Source organism: Physcomitrium patens, chromosome 20 (assembly GCF_059467195.1).
Source record: "Physcomitrium patens ecotype Gransden chromosome 20, ASM5946719v1, whole genome shotgun sequence".
NCBI classification, from domain to species: domain Eukaryota; kingdom Viridiplantae; phylum Streptophyta; class Bryopsida; order Funariales; family Funariaceae; genus Physcomitrium; species Physcomitrium patens.
In genome coordinates, this window is record NC_143429.1 from 16242271 (window position 1) to 16265550 (window position 23280).

Consider the following 23280-nt stretch of genomic DNA (forward strand, 5'->3'; position numbering starts at 1 on the left):
TCCTATGAAGTTTTCCATTTGCCAGCTGTGTGTATCCCTGGTTAGTGGAGTCTAATCATCGTGCAAATCTGTAGCCATCATTCTCATCGAGGTTGCATTTCCTTGGGTGATTTTATATGGAGTTTTCTCCGTCGTTGTAAATGCCATAGTAAAATTGAAATTTGGACGACTACATAAGTACAATAATTTGTTTAAAAGAAAGGTTTCCCAGTTAATTGGGGAATACTATCAAGCTTGAGCAAGAAAAGAACAAGAAAAAATCTTAATAAATAAATAAAAACATGCTGATTTATTTGGAAACATTGTTGAGCTTTACCAATGTAGGAGTTTATTTCAAGGAAAATTTAATTATTTATATATTTTGTTAAACATGTCTAATATGAAAAATAAGAATATATTATAATATGAATTGTAATAAAAGTTTTGAATGTTAATGGCTTAAACTAGATGTGAATGTGAGCCTACAATTGAATTCTTAGTGGTGCAACACACCATGATGGCTTCCAATAAACTCTCTTTAATACTCCTTCTTTACTTTAGATTTGTATCTTTGTTGCATGTTTGAAGTAGTGTGCAAGATAATGGTAATTATTTTCAGTTTAGAATGGATCTTTGAAGGTAGTTTAATAAGTGAAACTTTTTAGGATTTTTTTTTCTACAATTTTTTAAAATTTTATTGGTTCAAAATATTAATGTATTTTATATTGTGTCAATAAAAAACATACAAAAATATTTAAATTGAATTTCTATAGATATATATATTTAATTTATTTTTTATTATTAGATCTTCATTTTATAGCTTCTTTTGCGTTATTTTTTAATCTCTTGCTAAAAAAGAAGATCTTTTATTGCATATTTGAACTTATATCTTTTGTCAGAGAGCCAATGTCTTATTGTAATAGCTCACAATTTTAAACTTCAATTAAAGATCCTAACTTTTGGAAAATTAGAAAAAAAATAAAAAAAAATAAAAAATCATTCAATCATTTAAACTCAGCTCTTTGACATATATAGATTTAGAGGTAGTTAAAACTTACAAGCTCACTTTGAAAAGCCATGGTTTAAAAGCCTTATAAAGTCTTTAGCTTGGTAAAAGAATGCCTTCTATTAAAGACCTTGTCTTATTAAAGACATGAATCACAAACAATCAAAATGTCAATACCCTCTTGTATCACTTGAAGAAAATAAATATTTACTCAAAGATAGTATAATATTAGAATTAGAATGGCTATTGTTAAAGACTAGAAAACTAGAGATTCTTGAACTAAGACTAAGAATAAAAAAAAGAATTGACAAGAGTGAAAAAAGACCTCATTTTTACCTCCATATATACTATCTAAGCAAGAATTATATAGTGACATTCTATAGGACCTCCTACATATGTTCAACTTGTGGGACTTGTGTGTAACTTATAAGATAAGTTTCTTACATGTGTGCCACATAGCTAACTTGTTCCATAAGTCACAAACATGTACAACATGTGGCTAACTTATTGCCTAAGTTTTGAACCTATAAATCACCTACAAATATATAAAAAATAAAATCTAAAATTAAGAAGCTTCTAAAAAAACTTTCTATAAGATATCAACAAATATATTTATTTCTATTTACTTCCATCTAAATTCTTTAATCTAAATAAATATATACGTCTATAACATTACTCCCCTCTTTATAAAGATGAATTTTACAAAGAGCAATGCTTACATGTTGAGAAAGTCTAAGATACAACAAATTATATTTATCACATACTTTGATCTTTAATCCATTTGAAGGTTGTTGATAGGTCTTTTTAATCATTTATAGTGTTCTATACAAAGGTGTAAAAATTGCCATATTATTTGATTATTGTTGAAGCCTTTATTACTTCTTTCAAATAAAATATTTGAAATATTGTTAAAGGTGGTTCCTACCTCAAATAGTATTACCAAACATTGTGAGTCTCTTCTAAGGTTGTGATATCAAATACATTATATCTTATCATCTATTTAAGAAAAAATATGTCATTCTTTACAATCTTCATCTCTATTATGTTGTCTTGAAGACTATGACAATTTCAATGTATTGTGCAATAACTCAACAAACAATAGATTGTGAGTTGAAATTTTTGGTTGTTAATTTTCTATCTCTTTAGTGCTACAAATATATAAAAACCATAAACAATAATAAAAGATAGAATATAATTTTTATTGATCATTTATTTATAGCAAAAATTACTTGATTATTTACCTTGATTTTGATGAATATTGATAAAAAGCATCAACCTTCTTTGTTGCATTTGTAAGATTTTTAGTGGGCTCCCATATGTGTTTATCATATTTGTACCAATAAGTAAGATATTCAAACCTATTTTAGCACTATCTTGAATCTAAAATTTGTTTAATATCAAATTTTTTATCATTGTTCACTTCTAGGGGGAGAGGTGATATTTGTCTTTTTTTAATATATCTATTGACTTATATAGCTTAAAAAGAGACCTATGGAATATGGAATGGAGCTTCATAGACTCTAGTAGGTACAATCAATAAGCAATTGGATTGATCTATTCACAAAAAAAAGAAAAAAGAAAAAAGTTTTTTTTTTTTTTTTTTTTTTTTTTTTTTTTTTTTAATTCTATGATAATCCAACTTGTCACAAAATTAAATAGTCTTGATATTATAAAAAAGTAATTATATATTATTACCAATGTTGAATTGAAATTATTCCTTGCAATAAGCATCTGCTTTGATCTTTTGTTGTTCTTGAATTTTCTTTAACTATTCTTTCATTGTTATATGTATCTTCAATAAGCAATTTATCAAATCTTTTGTTATAAGATTATTAACTTATGAGAAGTTAAAATTATTAAGTTATAGATGATAACCATAATTAATATAAAAAAATATTTATTGAATAAAAGAATGTATCATTTTATTATAAATAAACTTTGTTAATGGCAAAAGAATTATCCAATTATTTTGATGGTTGTTGATGGTACATCTTAAATACCACTATAAAAATTAATTCATCCATTTTATTTATCCATCAATTTGAGGATAAAAAACCAAAGATAGTTTTATATCTACATTCAATATCTTAAAATGGTTCTTTTAAACCTAGATACAAATTAAGTTTTTTTTGTGTAATGTAATTCCTCTTGGTAAGCAATAAACATTGTCAAAGAAAATTTTAGCTATTTCTTCACATATGATAGTTTTTATATAATATAAAATGTGCCATCTTTACAAAATAATCTTCTTTCACAACTATAAAATCATATGAACTTGAAATTATAAGATTAGCAATCAAATCTATTGCAATAGAAGACCATATTTGTTCTAATATAGGTAGTAGTTAGAAAGTCTATAAGTTCAATGAAAAGAAATTTTTGATTTAAAACAAATATTACATAATTGTACAAAGTCTCTAATTATCTTTTTTAATATGAGGCCATTTAAAATCTCTTGATATTAGATCTAAGATTTTGTTGTAGCCAAAATATTATGTACTTGAAACATAGTGACAAATTTGAAGAGCATATAGTTGAGTTTCACCTTCTAGAACATATAAGTATTTTTAAAAATAGATTAGATTGATTTTAAACTCAAACTTAGAAGTATCATGAAATTTAAAAGGATTTTTCTTAATATTACAAATAAAAGAATCTAAAGATAAATATGATTGAATCTACTTAAGAAAAGTTAACTCAATAGTCAATTTTAATTTTATAGCTCAAAGATGAAATTATTTTAGCTTCAAAAGAATTATTTGTTGTTGATCAAAAATTGAATGTATTTATTTTTATTTTTTTAATAAGATAAAAATATAAAAAAATGGAATCTATCAAATCATATTATTTTTAATCAATAATTGATTTTGAATTCAAAGCTTGACAAAAATATGCTTCAATGAATTTGATAATAATTTAAAATAAGTATAGATATAAAATACTTGAAATTTTGTGATTAATATAAATATTTATTAGATTAAAAGTATCTTTTAGATAATAGTGCTATTTAAAAAATTAATATATGATTGCAAGAAATTCTTTGTTATAGATCTTATAATTGATCTCAGCTACTAAAACATTTCTTGAATGCTAAAAATGCTAAAAAAAATGCGTTAATTTAATCAACATAATAACATATGAAGGTTTTAATAATTGTTTTTAAAACTTCAAACATTGCTTTACCTTCTTTATTCTATTAATTTTTTTTTTTCAAATCAAATATATAAATAGAGCTATAATATTAATTTTTTAAAACAAAAATCAAATAATAATTTAAAAATTCTAAAAAAAATTAGACATCTCTTATTGTTCTTAAAATCTTTCAATCTATAATAGTTTGAACTTTCCTAGGATCAATCATAAGACTATCATTTAAAATGATGTATCTTAAGAACTCAATTTAAATTGGATGAATTACATTTTTTTTTATCTTAGCTTATAATTATGTATCTTGAAATTTTTTTTAATATATAAAAAATATAAAGTTCATACTCTGTTATATTTATAGAATATTTTAATATATTTTATAGATAATACATAATTAAATCATCTAAAAAATTTCAAAAAACATCATGCATAAAATGTTGAAAAGCAACTAATACATTTGTAAGTCTAAAAGATATTACATTGTATACCTAGTTCAAAATAGAATCTTTTATTCATTTTTTCTTTAATGTGTATAAAATTATTTATAGATTTATTTTTTTATAGATCTTAGCTTAATTCAATTTATAAAAAGTATTAATATTAAAAATAAAAAATATCTTTTTTTGATAGTGATGTTGATTTTTTGATAATCTTTATTCTTCCTAAATAAGATAATAACTCATGTTGAATGTTTTAATTAATATATAAATTTATTTGCTTAATTTTTATAAATATTTTATTTAAATGCAACCAACTTATTTTGTGATAAGCTATAGGTTGGTTAAAATAGTAGTTGATTTCTTTCTTGAAGACCAATTTAGTAATTATAAGGACAATAATTTCAAAGAATATTTTTATTCTTCTTAGAAAGATGTTGATAAATCTTGATACTACCTCGAAATGCCACTTGAAGTCTTTTTATTATAAAAAATGGATATAGCATGAATAGCAAAAAGTGATCATTCTTTTGCAAAATACATCAAGGTTTTTATATCTATCAATAAGAATTTGGTTGTATTGGACCTATATTTTTTTTACTTAAATAAAAAAAGTCTAGATTATGTTATTGAATAATTTAAGGTTATAAAAAATCTAATCTATTCAAAGATTATATTTTTTTAATCATAATAAATCTAAAATTATTGAGTTGGAAAAAAATCTAATAATATTTAATGTTACTAAGCTATTATTACTATTAATTTCTATATCTAAAAAAAATATTATGAATAACATTCCAAAAGATAACAAATGGCCATCTATGATTTCTACATATATATATATTTGATTTTCTTGTCTAAGAATATTTCTTATTTTTTAAAAAATTCTTTGCCTAAAAAACAAGTTGATATTTATGAATCTAACAAGACAAAGACTTTGTAATTTTTTGATCCTAAAAAAACATCTATTGTAAAATAATATAAAAGATTTGATGAGAAAATAAGACCTTTCTTAAGTTTTATGTAAGATTCCAACTACATAGTCTATATTATAGTTGAATAAGTTTTTTTTTTGGATATATTGTTGTTTTTAGTAACCATATTTTTTATTTTGTAATTGTAATAATTCTTTAGATAATATTAAATAATGTGCTTAGGTTTTCTATAATAGAAGCATAATCTTTTTTAACAATGTTGAATCTTTTCTTGCTTAGTAAGAGATTTGAAACATACCATATCAATTTATTATCAAAGACATGAATCTTGAAGAATAAAAAAGATCAATACACTTTTATATCACTTTAAAAGATAAGATAATCATCCAAAGATGGTATAATTATAAAATTACAATAGCTGTTGCTAAAGACAAGAAAATTAGAGTCTTTTAAAACAAGATCAAGAACAAAAATGTGTTTATAAGAGTAAAGAAGACTTTATTCTTGCTTCTATATATATTATTTAATTAGGAGCTATATGGTGACATTCTATAGGACCTCAAATATGTGTCTAACTTATGAGACAAGTTTCTTATATGTGCACCACATAATTAGCTTGTTCTCTATGCTATTAATATGTGCAAGACATGACTAACTTGTTGGTCAAGTTTTTAAACTGCTAATTAATTAAAAACATGTCTAAAGTCAAATATGCATCTATGTAGCTTCTAAGAAGCTTTTCCATAAGATAATATTAAATCTATACATATTTATTTTCTATCTAATATTTCTTATCTAGATAAATATGTGTATCCTTGATATTATCCCTCTTTTTAGAAATGAGTTTCATAAGGGGCGATAATCATATGTTGAAGAAGTTCAAGTTGTGACAAATTGTATTTGCCACATACTCTAATCTTTCTTTTCTTTGAAGGTGGTTGATAGGTCCTTTCAACCATCAATATTGTTTCACATTAAGGTAAAAAAACTACCTTGTTATTTGATAATTGTTGATGCCTTTGTAATTTCCTTAAAAAAAAACATTTGGAACACCGTTAGGAGTGGTTCTTGTTTCCAATAATATTACTAAGAATTGAGAATCTCTTTCAAGGTCATGTTATGAAATATATTGTATTTTATCATCTATTTGAGAAAGAACATATTATTTTTGAAGATCTTTATTTCTATTTGAGAAAGAACATATTATTTTTGAAGATCTTTATAAAAAAGATTTGCTATCCTTCATCTTGATTTTGATGGATGCTATTGATGAAAAGCATCAATATTCTTTGCTGTATTTGCAAGATTTTTAATTGACTCCTATGTACATTCACTAATATCATATCTACATCAATGAACAAGATATTTCAACCTATTTGTTGCCATTTTTGATAATACCACTTCTAAACCAAAGTTTGATACCTTTGTTTTCATAAAAAATATCTTAAAAAATTTAATATAATATAAGATTAATATAAAAATAAAATTTATCTTTAAATCTTCAAAAGATTCTTTGATTTCTTTCCTCCATTCAAATTTTTCTTTATATATAAGATATATAAGAAGAGCTTCAACTTGAAAAAAAAAAAAAAAAAAAAAAAAAAACTTAAAACTTAATGAAGATTCAATAATAATTGGAAAATTTTAAAAAATATTGAATATTTCTTATTATTTTTGGGGCTTTTCAATCTATGATAGTTTTAAATTTCTTATGATCTTCCATAAGACCATCATTTAAAATGATATAGCCTAAAAAATCAATTTAAATAGTATAAAATATATATTTTTTCATCTTGATACATAGTCCTATATTTCTAAATTTTTGTAACATATAAAAAAAAATGAAGTTCATATTCTATTGCATTTTCAGAATAGTTTAGAATGTTATCTAGATTAAAGAAAAAAAATCATCAAAATAATTTCAAAAAATATCATTTATTAGATGTTAAAAAGTAGCTAGTATATTTGTGAATGCAAAAGGCATGACATTATATTTGAAATGCCCATATCTAGTTCAAAATATAGTCTTTCATTCATCTCCTTATTTTATACGTACCAGGTTATATGCTCCTTATAGATCTATCTTTGTATAGATCTTTGTTTTATTGAATTAATGAAGAAGTCTTGAAATCAAAGGTAAAATACACCTATTCTTGATGGTGATCTTCTTGAGCCCTTGATAGTATAGATACATCTATAATGATCCATCTTTTATTTTTATAAATAAGATAAGACTACATGTTGGAAATTTTGAATGTCATATGAAGTTTTTAGCAAAGTTTTTGTCAATATATTCTTAAAGTACAAAAAACTTATTTTACAATAAGCTATAGATTGGTCCAAATGGCAGTTGTATTCTTTCTTAAAGTTCAATTAAATAATCATACATGCAATACTCTAGAAGGATATTTAAATTCTTCTTCTCAAAAATATCTTTATAATCTTGATATTGATTTAGAATGCTAGTTGTAGTCTTTTCACCATCAGAGATGAATGTGGCATATATAATAAAAGATAACCCTTCTTTTGTAGCATGCATAAAAGTTCTTACATCTGTCATTAAGATTTGTTGTATTGGACTATGGATTTTTACTTAAATAATGAAATCTTAGATTAAATTATTAAAAAAAATTAAGATCATAATAAATCTAATCTATTTAAAGATTATATTTCTATATTCACAATAATTCTAAAATGGTTGTATTGGAGAAAGATCTAAATATATTAAATATTACTATATTATTATGATTATTAATTTTTACATCTAAAAAAATAATTTTATGGATAATATCTTCAAAAGACAATAATACTTCAATAGATGGTCATTTTTTGTCTTTTGAGGAATTTGAGGAGAGAATAGAATCTTTACTAGGTATCTTATAAGCTTTTAGCTACACGGTCTCTATTATAATTGAAAAAATTGATTTTTTGACATCTTATCTTCTTTGGCAACTATGCTCTTCATTTTATAGTTGCATTGCTTCTTTGGATAGTATTGAGCAATGTAATTAGGTTCTCCATAGTATAAATACAAATATTCTTAACAATGTTAAGTCTTTTTTTTATTCAATGAGAGATTTGAAATATATTGTATTAATTTGCATAGGTTGTGGTCTTGATGAATAAGCTTCTATAAACTTAGAAGTTGTTGCCATCATTTGACTTATATCTCTTCAACTAAATTTTTGTTCTTGTCATCTTTCAAAAAATCAATTATTGTATGCAAAGACTTAAGCAATAAATTACTTTAGTGAATCTATTCTTAACATTATTAACAATAAATCTTTAATATTATCTTTTAATCTATACAAAAATTGATTGATGAGGGCTTTATCAATTCAATCCATATTGCAAGTAAGGTTTTAAAATTTAGCAACATTTATGGTGGCTGAATATGATTCTTTTTGTAGAAATATAAATGTGGTCTCTGTTATCTTTTTTCAAATATTTTTTTCAAAAGTGGCCATAAACACTTCTAAAAATGAATTCAAATCATAAAGAAGATACAAAAATTTCATATCTTTTTTCTATCAAAAGTGTAAATTAAGAAAGAACACTTTCAAAGAAAAGTTCATATATGAATCTAACTTGAGTAAATCCATTAGAATATTGAGAAGGATGCAACCTGTGATAGATCTTTATTTTTTGTAGAAATCCTTAAAATTTTTATCTTATTCCATCAAAATTCTCTAGCATACTTATCCTTGTCTCTCTCATACTTATAGAAGCAAGACTTTTTGGATTTAGACGTGAATTTAATCTACTTGCTTCTTTCAATTACATAATTTCTTGGCATAGACTTTAAACTTTATTATTGACTTCTTCCATAGGCATTGGAATACTATCTCCATGGTTGACGTTAGAAATATGTGAGATTTCAACTCTAAGAGTGTTGACAAATTCATAAAGATCTACAATGGTTGCAAATTTATTCTAACTTCTACTAAGAGTAGCATCTATAATTTTTTCTTTCATAAATAATTCAAATAAATCTACAATTCAAATTAGAGGAAGGTAATCTATTACTTCTAATATCAAATGAAAATTTTGACAAAGAAAGGTAGTCTTCTCTCTTTAAAGAAAATAATCAATATTAAAAAATTATAACTTAGTTTAAAGGTGTATAGTTTATAACCTTCAAAATACAATAATAGAATTAGGATAATTCACTCACTTCTAAAATAAAATAAAAAAAATGAAAACAAGTTAGCAATCTTTTCAAACTATTAAGGACATGGATCTTAAAAAACCAAAAGATCAATATACTCTTGTATCACTCTAAAAGACTGCATAATCACTTAAAGATGATGTAATATTAAACTAAAATGGCTATTGCCAAAGACAAGAAAACTAGAGTCTCTTGAAATAAGACTAAAAACAAGAAAGACATTGATAAGAGTGAAGAAGGCTTCACTCTTGCTTCCATATATACTATCTAACTAGAAGTTATGTGATAATGTTTTATAGAACCTCCAATATATGTCCAACTTCCAAGACATATGTCTAATATACAAGTCAAGTTTTTTATACGAATATTACATAATTAATTTTTTTTCTAAACTACTAATATGTATGACATGTAACTAACTAGTTGGCCAAGTTTCTAACCTATTAATCAACTACAAACATGTTCAAAGTCAAATATGCATCTATGAAGCTTCAAAGCAGCTATGCCACAAGCTAATATTAAATCTATTTATATTTATATTTTATCTAATACTTTTTAATTAAGTAATTATGTATGTTAATGACATTTGTATACGTTTTTGCCTTAATAAATAAGTTTTTAAAAAATTAAGAATTTTTGTCATGACTTGATTTTTTTTTTCAAATCTTTATTTTCGGCATCTTTTAAAAAATTGATTATTGTATATGATAGTTTGATCAATAAATTATTCTAATTAATTTTTTTTTTACCACTGTCAATAATAAATCTTTGATATTATCTTTTAATACATATCAAAATTGATTCATAAAAACTTCATTATTCTAATCCATGTTGAAAATAAGGATTTGGAATTTAACAATATATATGATAGGTAATTGTCATATTTATTATAAAAGTAGGATTTTTTTCTTTACTATCCTTTCTTAATTATTTTTTTTCTAAATTTTGACATAAATGCTTTTAAGAATAAATTTAATTTACATAGAAGTTGTGAATTTTTTTCTATTAAATGTGTAAATCAAGAAAAAATAATTCTAGATAAAAATGCACCTATAAATTTTTCTAGAATAATTCTATGAAGATATTAGAAAGAATATAAGTTTAAATAGAATATGAATTTTTATAGAAATCTTAAAAATTTTGATCTTATTCCATTAAATTTCTTTGGCATACTAATCCTTTTTCTCTTATACATGTAATAACAAGATTCTTTGAATTCAATTATGGAGTTGATCTACTTGTTTTTTTTCAATTACATAAATTTTTGGCATTGACATTAAACCTCATTGTTTACTACTTATATAAATGTAGAAATAATATCTCTATAGTTGATATTGATAATATATGAAATTTCTACCTTAAGAGTATTGATAAGATCTTTAAGATCTGTAATAGTTATAAATCTATTTTTATTTCTATTAAATATAGCATCTATAATTTTTTCTTCTATCTCTATTACAAACAATTTTGATAAATCTATAAGTCAAATTAAAAGAGGGTAATTTATAAATTCAAATAATTAATAAAAATTTCTAGAAAGAAAGATATTTAGCTCTCTTTTAGAAAAGAATTATTATTATAAAAATAAAAATATTAATTTTAAGATAAGTAATCAATAAGTTTTAAATCACAATAAAAAAAAATATAATAATCTACTTGCTACTAAAACTTAATAAGAATAGTGAAGTAGTACTCTTGTCAAATTGTCAAAAATATGAATAATAAACAATCAAAACGTCAATACATTCTTATGTTACTTGAAGAAAATAGATATTTATTCAAAGATAGTATAATATTAGAGGTAGGATAGCTATTTTCAAAATCAAGAAAACTAAAGACTCTTAAAATAAGACAAAAAATAAAAAAAGACATTGACAAGAGTAAAGAAGGCATCATTCTTGCCTCTATGTATATTATCTAAGTAAGAGCTATGTGGCAACGTTTTATAGGATGTCTTATATATGTCTAACTTATAGGACACGTATATAACTTACAAGACAAGTTTCTTATATGTGTGCCACATGGCCAACTTGCACCACAAATCACTAATATGTGTAATACATTGCCAACTTATTGACCAAGTTTTAAACCTATAAATCACCTAAAAACATGTAAAAGTTACGTGTCTTATAAAGTCAATACATTTTGGAGGTCCTATAGGACATCAATATGTAGCTCTTAATTAAGAGTATATATGGAGGCAAAAGTGAAGCCTTTTTCATTCTTGTCAATGCCTTTTTAGTCCTTAGTCTTGTTTCAAGACTTTCTAGTCTTCTTATTTTTGGCAATGGCCATCCTAATTCAATATTATATTATCTTTGAGTGAATTTCTAGTTCTTTTCAACGATACGAGAGTATATTGAGGATTTTCTTTCTCCGAGATTCATGTCCTTGACACTAATTAAGCTTAAGAAACTTTATAATATATATATATATATATATATATATATATATATATATATATATATATAAACTAAAAAATAAATTTTATTAATTATAAAATTTAAATTTATTAATTATAAAAAAATAATTTATTATTTTTAGTTGAATTTAATAAATAATATTTTAAATTATTTATTTATATTTTTAACTAAATTATATATTTTTTTAATTATTTACATTAATAAAATATACTTAATTTTTTATATTATTAATATATATCTAAATTTAAATCTTATGCTTTTGTTAATTTTTATAAGAAAAAATCTTTAAAATTAGTTTTACTCAATATCTATTATAATTTAAAATTATTTTTATAGAAATAAAAATATATATTTTTAATAACATTTCATTTTTATATTTTTAATTTTAAAATAATTATTGGAAAAATCACGATTTTTACTTATTTAAAATATTTTTATTCAATTTTTTTAAAAAAATTTGTAAAATCTATACATAAATTTTTAAATTTTTTATTTTTGCAGTGTTTTAAATTTTTTTATTGACTAAGCTTAAAAATTAATTTTAAATTATGTTTTTTAAATGATTCATTATTAATAAAATATTTTTATTTTAATAATATTTTATTTTATTTTATTAATTTTTCTTTATTTTTCTTTATTTTTTTAGTAATAATCATTTTAATTTTAATATTATATTATCTTTGGATAATTATCTATTATCTATTGGTGATATAAGACTGTATCGACTCTTTGATTCTTTATGATTTATATTCTTGATATTTTGATAAGTATATTAATTTATTATTTTGTTTTACAAGTGAATGGATTATTCTACTTTTTTGTTGTATTTTAAAAAATACAGATTATATACTTTTAATTTAATATTTTTTTTAAAAAAAAAATATTTTTTATGGCAATTTTTATTTGATATTAGTTGTTGTAAATTACCTTCTTCTAACTTGACTTGTAGATTTGTTGAAGTTATTTATTGTAGAGATAGAAGAAACAATTATAGATACTATACTTGGTAAAAATAAAAATAGCTTTGCAACTAGTTCAAATCTTCACAAATTTGTGAACATTTTTAGGATGGAAATCTTACATATCATCAATTTCAACCATGGAAGTATTATTATTATGTCTATAGAATTTAATAATAAAATTCAATGTCTACGTCAAGAAGTTATGCAATTAAGAAAAGTAAGTAGATCAACCTTTTTATTGAATTTTAGAAGTCTTGTAATTATAAGTATAAAAGAAGCTAGAATCAATATATCAAAGAAGTTTGATAAAAGAAGGTCAAACTTTTGGGCATTTCTATAACAAATAATGCATTATTTAAGATTTCATTCTTCTCAATAAAGTAATGGATTTATTCAAGTTTGATTCATAGGTACACTTCTATCTGGAATTGCTCTTTATTAGTTTATATTTTTGATGGAAAAATATTCATGACTCTTCTATAATTCAAATTCATTCTTAAAAGTATTTATAGCCATGTTTAAAAAATAAATAATCAAAAAATGGTAGCAAAGATCAAATTCCTATCTTTATGTCAAGAATCACGTTTAGCCACTATATATGCTACTAAGTTCTACAACCTTGCTTGTGACATGGATTGCAATGATAAAATACTAGTTAAATAACTTTGATATGGATTAAAAGATAATGTCAAAGATTTTCTATTGACAATATTAAAAACATATTCATTGAAATAATTTATTATTTAAGCCATTATATATAATAAGTAATTTTTTGAAAGATGCAAAGATCAAAGATTTGATTAAAAAGGAATAAATAAAATCATGACAAAAACTTTTAAGTTTTTAAAAATTTATTCATCAAGATTGGAATCTATACATATTGAGACAATATGTTTCAAATTTTTCATTCAACAAGAAAAAACTTCACATTGTCAAGAGGATTTGTACTTATAATGTAGAGAATCCAAGTACATTGCTCAATATTGTCCAAAGAAGTAATGCAATTGTAAAATAAAGAGCATGGTTTCCAAAGAAAATAATGTATTAAAAAATAAGTTTCTTCAACTATAATAAGAACCATGAAGTTTGAAACTTGTGCAATACCTAATAAAGGTCTTATATTCTTTTTAGATTCTTTACCTTAATTTAAAATAGAAGATTTTTTAGGACCAAAAAATTACAAAGTCTTTGCTTTGTTAGATTCATAAGTCTTGGCTTATTTCAAAGGCAAAAGAATTATTAAAAAATAAAAAATATCTTTGATTAAGAAAATTATCTCCATATATTTAGAAGTCATAGATGGTTATTTGTTATCTTTTAACATAACCATCTATGATCTTAATTTTTTTTTAGATATAACAATTAATAGATATTATATTTTAGTAACATTTAATATTATTAAATTTTCTTTCAACTTACTTATTTTCCTTCAAACTTAATTATTTTATAGATTTTATCAAAGATCTTAAAATTTCAAGTTTTTATGACTTATATTCTCAATAGTAGATTTTTTGACCAAAATGGCATATTTTATATCATATATAAAAACTATTATAAGTGCAAAAATAACTAAAAACTATTTTTGATAATATTTAATGCTATCATAGATTTTCAAAGAATATTATATCAAATAGAAGAATTCAATTTGTATCTAGGTTTAGAAAAATCTTTTTCAAAATATTGAATGTGAACATAAAACTATCTTTGATTTTCCATCTTCAAATTGTTAGAAAAATAAAATAAGTAAATCAAGTTTTGAAGCAATATTTGATATTTACCATCAACTACCATCAAAATGATTGGACAATTTTTTTACTATTGGCAAAGCTTTCTTACAATAATAAAGTCTATTTTTCTACTTAATATTTTTTTTTTATACAAATTATGATTATGATCTAAAACTTGATATTTTTGACTTTTCAAAAGTTAATAATTCTTTAGAATAAGATTTGAAAAATTATTTATCAAAGCTACATACAAAAATAAAGGCACAAATAAAAGAGGTTCAAAAATGACAAAAGATCAACACATATGTCTATTACAAAGAACAACCTCAGTTTAATGTTGGCAATAAGGTATAATTATTTTGTAATATCAAGACTTATTGCCTATTATCACAAGTTGGATTACCATAGATTTAGACCATTTTTTATTTGTGAATAAATCAATCCAATTACTTATTGATTACACCTACCAAAGTCTATAAAGATCCATCTTGTGTTCCATGTTTCTTTTTTTTAGCCATATATGACAATCAATATACCAAGAAGAAGATAAATATCACTTCCTTCTATAAATATGGACAATAATCACAAGTTTGAAGTTGAAGAAGTCTTAGATTTAAAGCAGCACTGAAGTATGTTTGAATATTTTGTATAATGGTGCAAATATGATATTACTAAACTCATATGAAAGCTAATCAAAAAGCTTGCCAATGTAGCAAAAAGGATTGATGTTTTTCATCAATGACATCTATCAAAATCAAAATAAAGAATCAAGTAATTTATAACTACAAAAGAAACGAGATTAAATAAAGATTGAATTCTATCTTCTACCTTTATTTGTGATTTGTATTTATTTTTGGCACTAAAAATATGAAGAATCAAAAACCAACATATTTAATTCATAATTTATTGATTATTAAGTTATCAAACAATGCATTAAAATTGTGACAACTTTCAAGATCACATAATAGGAATAAAAACCATCAAGAACAACATATTCTTCTTTGAATAGATAGTGAAATATAATATGTTTGGTATCACGATTTTAGAAGAGACTTCCAATGTTTAATAATATTATTGGAGATAGTAACCACTCTCAATGATGTTCTTCATGTTTTATTTGAAGAAAATTATGAAGGCTTTAATAATGATCAAATAATAGAATAGTCTTTGTGCCTTGATATAAGAAACTATTAATGGTTGAGAGGACCTATCAACTACTTGTAAAAGGAACAAAGATCTAAATATGTGACAAATATAATATGTTATATCTTTTACTTCTTAAACACATAATTACCACTCTTCATAGAACTTGTCTCTAGAAGGAAGAAAATAAGAGGAGAAGAGGAGGAAAGATAATGTCATGGACATATATAATTACTTAAATAAGAATTATAAGATAGAAGCCAAATATAGGTAGATTTGATAATATCTTGTGAAAAAGCTTTTTAGATATAAATTTGATTTTATGTATATTTATAGTTAATTATTAACTTGAAAACTTAGTCAACAAGTTGGCCATATATTACGCATATAGAAAATTATCTTGCAAGTTAGATATAAGTTCAGCAAATTGAATACATGTTGAAGGTCTTATAGAATATTGCTACTTAGCTCTTAGTTAGATAATATATATAATGGCAAGAGTGAAGCCTTCTTTATTCTTGTCAACACCTTTCTTATTTCTAGTCTTATTTCAAGTCTTATTTCAAGAGTTTCTAGTTTTTTTTTATCTTTCATAATAGCCATGGTAGTTCTAATATTGTATTATCTTTGAGTAAATATCTACTCTCTTCAAGTGATATAAGAGTATTTAATCCTTTGATTCTTCATGATTCATGTCTTTACAATTTTATATAAGTGATAGATTTATATCATAGTGGACATTTTGTATCTGTTATTAAATTCACAACCATTAGGACTATTATAGCAATTAAAATGACAATAAACTTAGGCATGCATTAAATGATTCAGAAGGTAGTTTTAACCTAATAGAAGCATCTTTTAATTTGGAATGTACAAAAAAAATTTAAATTATTTTTGTACATTTTTCATATAGTTGCAATTGGTTAAAAATCTTCAAATCCATTTATAATTGATGTAGCTCTAATTGGTTTTTTTTCATTTATTGAATTATTTTATAATATTTTGGATCAATATTTACTAATAAAAAAATGGCTATTTTCACAAATAATAGATTCAATCAAATTACAAGCCTTTTGTAAATATATAAAGGTTTTATCTATATTAATAATAGCTATTTTATTTCTTAATCTTTATAGATATTCTTGAAAATTGGAAGTAGATATTTGATGGCCTAGATATGCATTTGTACTTAATAATTTTTGTATAACCAACAAACTAGAAGTATACATAGTTATTTATTTATTTATTTATTTTTGTTTGGATAGCTCAAGTGATTAGAGCAAAGGATTGAAAAATCTTTGTGTCAATGAGTCAAATCCACTTCTAAACACAAGAGAGTGAAGCTACAACAAAAAATAAATAAATAAATAAATAAATAAATTACACAGAGCTTCTTAGTAACTCATTCAGTTTGAAAAGAAACAACTTTTTTATTTCTTCAGGCTGCAGGTTTTGTTTTCTTGGTTCCGGATGGAGAGTGAACGCTGATTTTTTTTTCTTCCTCCCTCTGGCTACGCCCCCAGTAAGGCTTCTTCATACTAGCGGAGCTCAAAACCCTCCATCACCACGTTAACATGTAGATTTATGGAAAATAGGGAAGGCAACAAAACATTAACAAAATCAGGCCAAGAACGCTTATTTGTAGAATGTACTATTTGCAGGTTCTGTGGGTTTTTACTGCGTATTTGTAAACCGAACCTCTGGGACCTCAATTGTTATGTTTTTTTTCCAAGGAGTGAGTTTTACCTACCAATCAGCCACAGAAGCACGCCCTGGAGGTATCGAAACCACTTATCTACGAGGGCCTGAAGTCTTCCTAATCCTCCACAAAACTTTTTCTAGTTTCTAGAGGAGAAGCGTCATCATGGAACTAGTGTTGTTCGTATAGTTTCAAACGACTTTGTAATTTCCACCTCTCTCTCTCTCTCTCTCCTTCCTCTTCACTTAGATCTGTCAAAGGTCATGCTCTCTAAGATTACTGTTATACAACTCTCGGTTGCAATCTGCTCCAAGATTTGCAAGCGACTGACGTGATTACCGACAGTTTCGAGCGCGGTAAGCAACTGTGGGATTTGATGAGTTTTGTTTGTTTTCCTGTTATTTTTTCATGATCACCATGTAGCGGTAAGCCATGGCTTTGTCTTCTGACGGTGTTTGTTGCTTTGATCCTTAAGTTTGGATCTTTGTTGGTTGAATTAGGTGGTCGAGGATTTGATCCTGTGAGAGGGAGTATGAGAGAGAGAGAGAGAGAGAGAGAGAGAGATTGGTGGTATGATTCGGGCCGGTGGGGAGTTGAAGGGAAGTAATTCGGACCTCCTTGTGAACGTCCCCGAGGAAAGTGCCATATCCGACTACGTGTAAGCTTGGATTCTTACACACCATGACCATTTCATGACAAGAATCCAATTCCACCCTCTTGCACTGATTCTAGAAGCCCCTTGTTCTCCACTTAGCAAATTTACCGGAGATGATTGTGTTGTTGCTAGCTCACCACTGATTAGACGCGAACTTTACCCCAGCTTCGGCGTCCGGAATTGTGCCCAATTCCCCACGATGTTAAGATTTGCAGTTCTATCCTCCGTTGTGTGGTATAGCTGAAACCTGACAGTGAATTCATCTTGTATAATGCTTTCAGGACTGCGAGTGATACGTTCCAAGATGACGATATCATGCTCAACAAAGAAGGGATCCGGGTTGTGTCGCAAACTGAGACATCCACAGTGAGAAATTATATCTCTCCTGCCATATCCTATTCTTCTTATAGATAGATAGATAGCTAGAAGCATGAACGCAAATCGTAGCAAGTCATCTCAATTTCTCGTCTTCGGAAATTACACCCGGCGATGGTGGGTTGCAGGTGATCCCTATGCACAGGGAAGAAACAACATGTAAGCAGATCTTGCAAGAGCTGAAAGCCAACCACGCATCGTAATGCCCAAATGTTGTAATGTGCCACGATGCGTTTTATAACAATGGGTCCATATCTATTGTTTTGGAGTACGTGGATGCGGGTTCTCTTGCCGACATCATGGAGGAACTGGAACCAAAGTGTTTCCCGGAGCCAAACTTGGCGGTTGTTTGCAAGCAAGTATGTTATCTAATAGCAGCACCTATTTCGCCTCCTGTTTTCTGCTTGAAGGTTTTCACTTGGAATCTATCTAGAAAATGGACACTTGCCTGAGCAAGTTACTTTGTTGAGAAGGTTTTGCAAGGGCTCGTGTACATTCAAGAAAACTCGGCACATAATTCACGGAGATATCAAACCTTCAAACCTCCATAAAATCGCAAGGACGAGGTGAAGATCTCCGAATTTGGTGTTGGTGCTGTTCTGGCCAACTCAACGACTCGGGAGGACAGGTTCGTGATTACCCTTGTTTATATATCTGTAAGTGGTGCTGAACCCAGTTTTTCTTCTGATCGTTCACTGCCTTATCTAGTGCTTATTTTGCATGAGTTCAGAAGTCAGTAAGCATCACAAAACCAAACACTAGACCTTGACAATGTGGCTACAATTAATTGCTAAATCGTCTCTTAAAGGTACTGAATCTTCTTTTCAATACCATCTCCGGTTACCTCGTTCACTTGAATGTATGGTGGAACATGTTTGATCTTTGTGAAGTTATTGTTGGTCAGCCTGCCCCTGTTGCTCCTGCGGACCAATTCTCCCCAGAAATTGTTCTTTCATTTCAGCTTGGTAAGCTATTGGATTCAGTTAGTGCGTTCTTAGTTTTCTTGCATGTAGCTTAGTCGGTGCATTCTTTGTACTAGATTTCCATTTTTCCGCTAGCTTTTCTTGCAGACTTGGTTACTGATTGAGAAACCTCTTTCTTATGCTTTGGCAGCTTGCAGAAAGATCCTCAGTGCCGACCCACGGCAACAGAATTATTGGTTCGTGCTCTTACCGACTATCAAAGTTGCAACTTAATGTAGCTTCAGTTTCACTAATTATTTCTCTAGCTGGGCATTTTGCTAACACGGCTACTTCGGTGGTGCTGCGGAACCACCCATTCGTGAATAAGTATAGCTAGGAAGAACATGGATTGGCCAAATCGCTACCTCCGCCGCTACCTCTTGCCTACATCGCAGTTGCTCACAAAAGTGGGACGAAGCCGATGTGGGCATTTGTGACTTTGATATTAGCGTTTCTTTTGTAAAGATTCGTGGAAAGCTCAGATAGGGTCAAGTTAGCCATGACAGTGCTGATGGTGTTGCTGACGAAGTTGTAAAAGCGTTTTTTAGTGTGTAAACCACCTCACTTGGCGGGGGTTCTTCTTCTGGTGCTGCTTGCAATGCAGGTGTAAACGGTGTCCAAACCCCCTCGCTGCATTATTTTCCTACTTCATACCGCTTCTGTGGGTAAAAGTTCCAGTGGCATCCAAGGTCGTGAAGCAAGTTTACTAATATCGTTGAAGTGACCTTTTAGATGGCCCTCATTTATCATAATTCGGGTAAACATTTCCAATCACAGAAGCTAAGATTTCGTTGTATACGTGAAATATTATCCACGATCAGTTTAGTCTTCGTTGTGGAAATCGCAGCTTTTGAAAAAATAGGGAGACCCTTGACTCCAGGCCAAGTGACTGCCACCGTGTTGCGGTGTTCATTCAGCATGTCTCAGCTGCCTGGGTGAAAAGTCATGAACTGAGGAACTTGCATCACCATCTATATGAGACACGTAGCTGTACACGTCAGTAATGAGTATGTAACAAAAGTGTGCAACTCACTAGTCGGAAGATCGTGCCATGGCTGCGATGCAACGTTACGGCTATCCACAAAGGCAAGGTCTTCATGGTCGAGAGGAAGCATCCCACCAAGTACCAGTTAATTGGAATTATCGGGCCATGACATTTAATATCAACGTAAGTCACGGCACATTGAATTTCAAGTGTGATCATCATGCACCTAGAAAAACCCAAGTGTTTTCAAAATTGAGACCTGTGCCTTACTACAGTAGATTACTAATGCCGTCAGGTAATCAAGGTGCATTGCAGTCCCCCAAGTCGTGAATCCTGCTGGATCTCCGGGAACGCGATCTGATGAGGTTATGATACAGCTGATGATTAGAAACAAAAATCAAATGCAGAACCAAAGCTGTCACTGGTCAAAGGACAAGGTAGATGAGGCATCAGTATCTAGTTCCTCAGAGCGTCAAGAGTCACGAACTTTCCATTGGTCTAATTTTGTCAGGAGCCTATACTAACACAACACTGTTCCAGAGCTCAACACCAAAACGCAAATCACAGGGTGCTGCGTAAACTAAAGGATACATACCAATTTGCTTAATTTTCTTTAAAGGCTTTGAGTTTACCCGATCCATGGCTTAATCGAATCAAAACATGACCATAAAATGTTTGACTGAAATACGAATGTCTACTCGTAGACGGAGTAAGCCATGTTGCTGCATATAAGTACGTCGTAGTAAATTAAAACAAATGAAAAGAAACAATAAACAATATTAAGAAAAAAAAAGAAAAAAAAACTTACCACAATTCTTATTACATTCTTCTTGCTGTTCATACGACTAATATATGTTCCTTAGCAGAAGTTTCTCTACACAATGAAGTGCTTGATTTTCATGGCTGCAACAAGTGACTTCATTTCCACACGGTTTCCTTCGTATTCACAGAACGTACATGAAACCGATTGAAACAGGAAATTGGCTTTGGAAAGTTGTATACATTAAATGCATCTTTACCTTCAATACAAATCACACAGGTATCTCGTGAATTCTTACTACTTTAATCCAGTACTCACATGTGAATCATGATGAATGCGAAAATTATACAATCGAATCCTTCCCGTAAATTATGCTCAAACAACCACATCAGTAGGATTTTCCTTCTACTGAACACATGCGATATTTTCTTCATGTGCTCCACAACCCCCCCTGAACAGCACTCACTGAAATCCTTCACCACATTCTCAGACAGACAGAAATCAATCTATACACAGCTCCTCCTGCGCATCTTCCAGCTCCTCCGAACACTCAGCAACGTCACAATTCAACACAAACATGGCCGATCTACGCCTCTACAACTCCCAGCAACTACAGCACTAATTCAACGAAGGAAAATCCTCACAGAAAACGACTCTAAGAAATCTGACGACATGAAACCTCGGGAAGAAACGCACACGAAATATATTATATAATGAAATTCATTGGTGCATATTAATATAGAAATAAAATCTAGAAAATGGGATCACCAAAAACAAGTTGAATTGATCTTAAGACCTCATTTGTTATAATAATAATGCACTCACCTATCTTATATATTAAAGTTTCTAAATTGTGTTATTTCTTTTTAAATTTAAATTGTATGTGTAAAAGTTCTTCTATTTGGAATGTCAAGGACATAAAGAGTCGTAGCTTTTATTCAAAACTATCAACATTTTGTGTGAAGAAAGTATTTAAAAGTAGAATTAATTTTTTTGTGTAATTATTATTATTTTGGGCAATAAACCATCTAGATTTTCTTAAGGCATTGTTTTATTGAATTTTAGAAAAAAATTAAAAAATACAAACAACTATGAATTAAGATATTGACTAAAGAACTGCCAAAAAAGTTACAAATATGAAAAATAAAAATAAATAAATTTTATTTTATTTTATTTTTTAAAAAAATCTAAAATATCTAAAGAATATTTAAAGAAAAAATATAAATCTATAAAAAAATTAAATATTAAGTAAAAAAACCTAAAGATAAAAACTATAGTGAAGATTCAAAAGTTCTTATAAAATATGTAAAATTTTAATTACTTTTTAAATGTTAGAAGATTACTAAAGTTATTTTTAGTAAAAATATTAAAATTAATTAATCACTGATATATTTAATAAATGTTAATATTCAAAATTTTAATCTAAAATTTATTTTTTAAATCTAAATAAATAATCTATAATTAAGTTTATAAATATAATTAAATAAAATATTTTCTAAGTTACTTTTTTGTATAAGAAATGTCTTGGAAAGCTTTGAATAGCATCCAAATTGGATCTAATAGTCACCTATGGAGGAGCAAAGGAAAGAAGAGAAGGTGTTATAATAAAAATGTACCTATAACTGAATAAAACAACTATGAGAGATAAATATGTGAAATAAATACGAAAAGAGTAATTAATAAAGATTCAAATTCTTAGAATTTCATAAAATATTTAAATTTTATTTAGATGTTTTTTAAAATTATAGTTTTTTGAAAGTTAGTACTAATTTCTATCAATACTCATCTCTTATCAATTCTTTTTATAGGCTCCTTTTATGGAAAACTTTTACCACAACCTTAGCATGTATCTATTTGATAAGCTATAAAGACTTTATAAAAAATTAAAAATTAAAACTTACAAGATCTTTTAGATTT

At 26.7% G+C, this 23280-nt stretch overlaps 1 protein-coding gene across 2 annotated transcripts; it reads left to right on the forward strand.

The window, feature by feature from the left end:
• The first annotated feature begins 17764 nt into the window (after positions 1-17764).
• Positions 17765-19270, forward strand: LOC112272996 (mitogen-activated protein kinase kinase 1a-like). Of its 2 annotated transcripts, none has more exons than XM_090245281.1 (5): positions 17765-17982; positions 18127-18284; positions 18563-18647; positions 18785-19015; positions 19130-19270. In XM_090245281.1, the coding sequence occupies exons 2-4, from the start codon at positions 18199-18201 to the stop codon at positions 18857-18859; spliced, it is 246 nt and encodes an 81-aa protein (XP_090101407.1). In that variant the 5' UTR covers positions 17765-17982; positions 18127-18198; the 3' UTR covers positions 18860-19015; positions 19130-19270. The 2 variants fall into 2 exon arrangements, with proteins under 2 accessions (XP_090101407.1, XP_090101406.1); XM_090245280.1 differs by having other exon boundaries at positions 17800-17982; positions 18102-18284.
• Positions 19271-23280: the final 4010 nt, after the last annotated feature.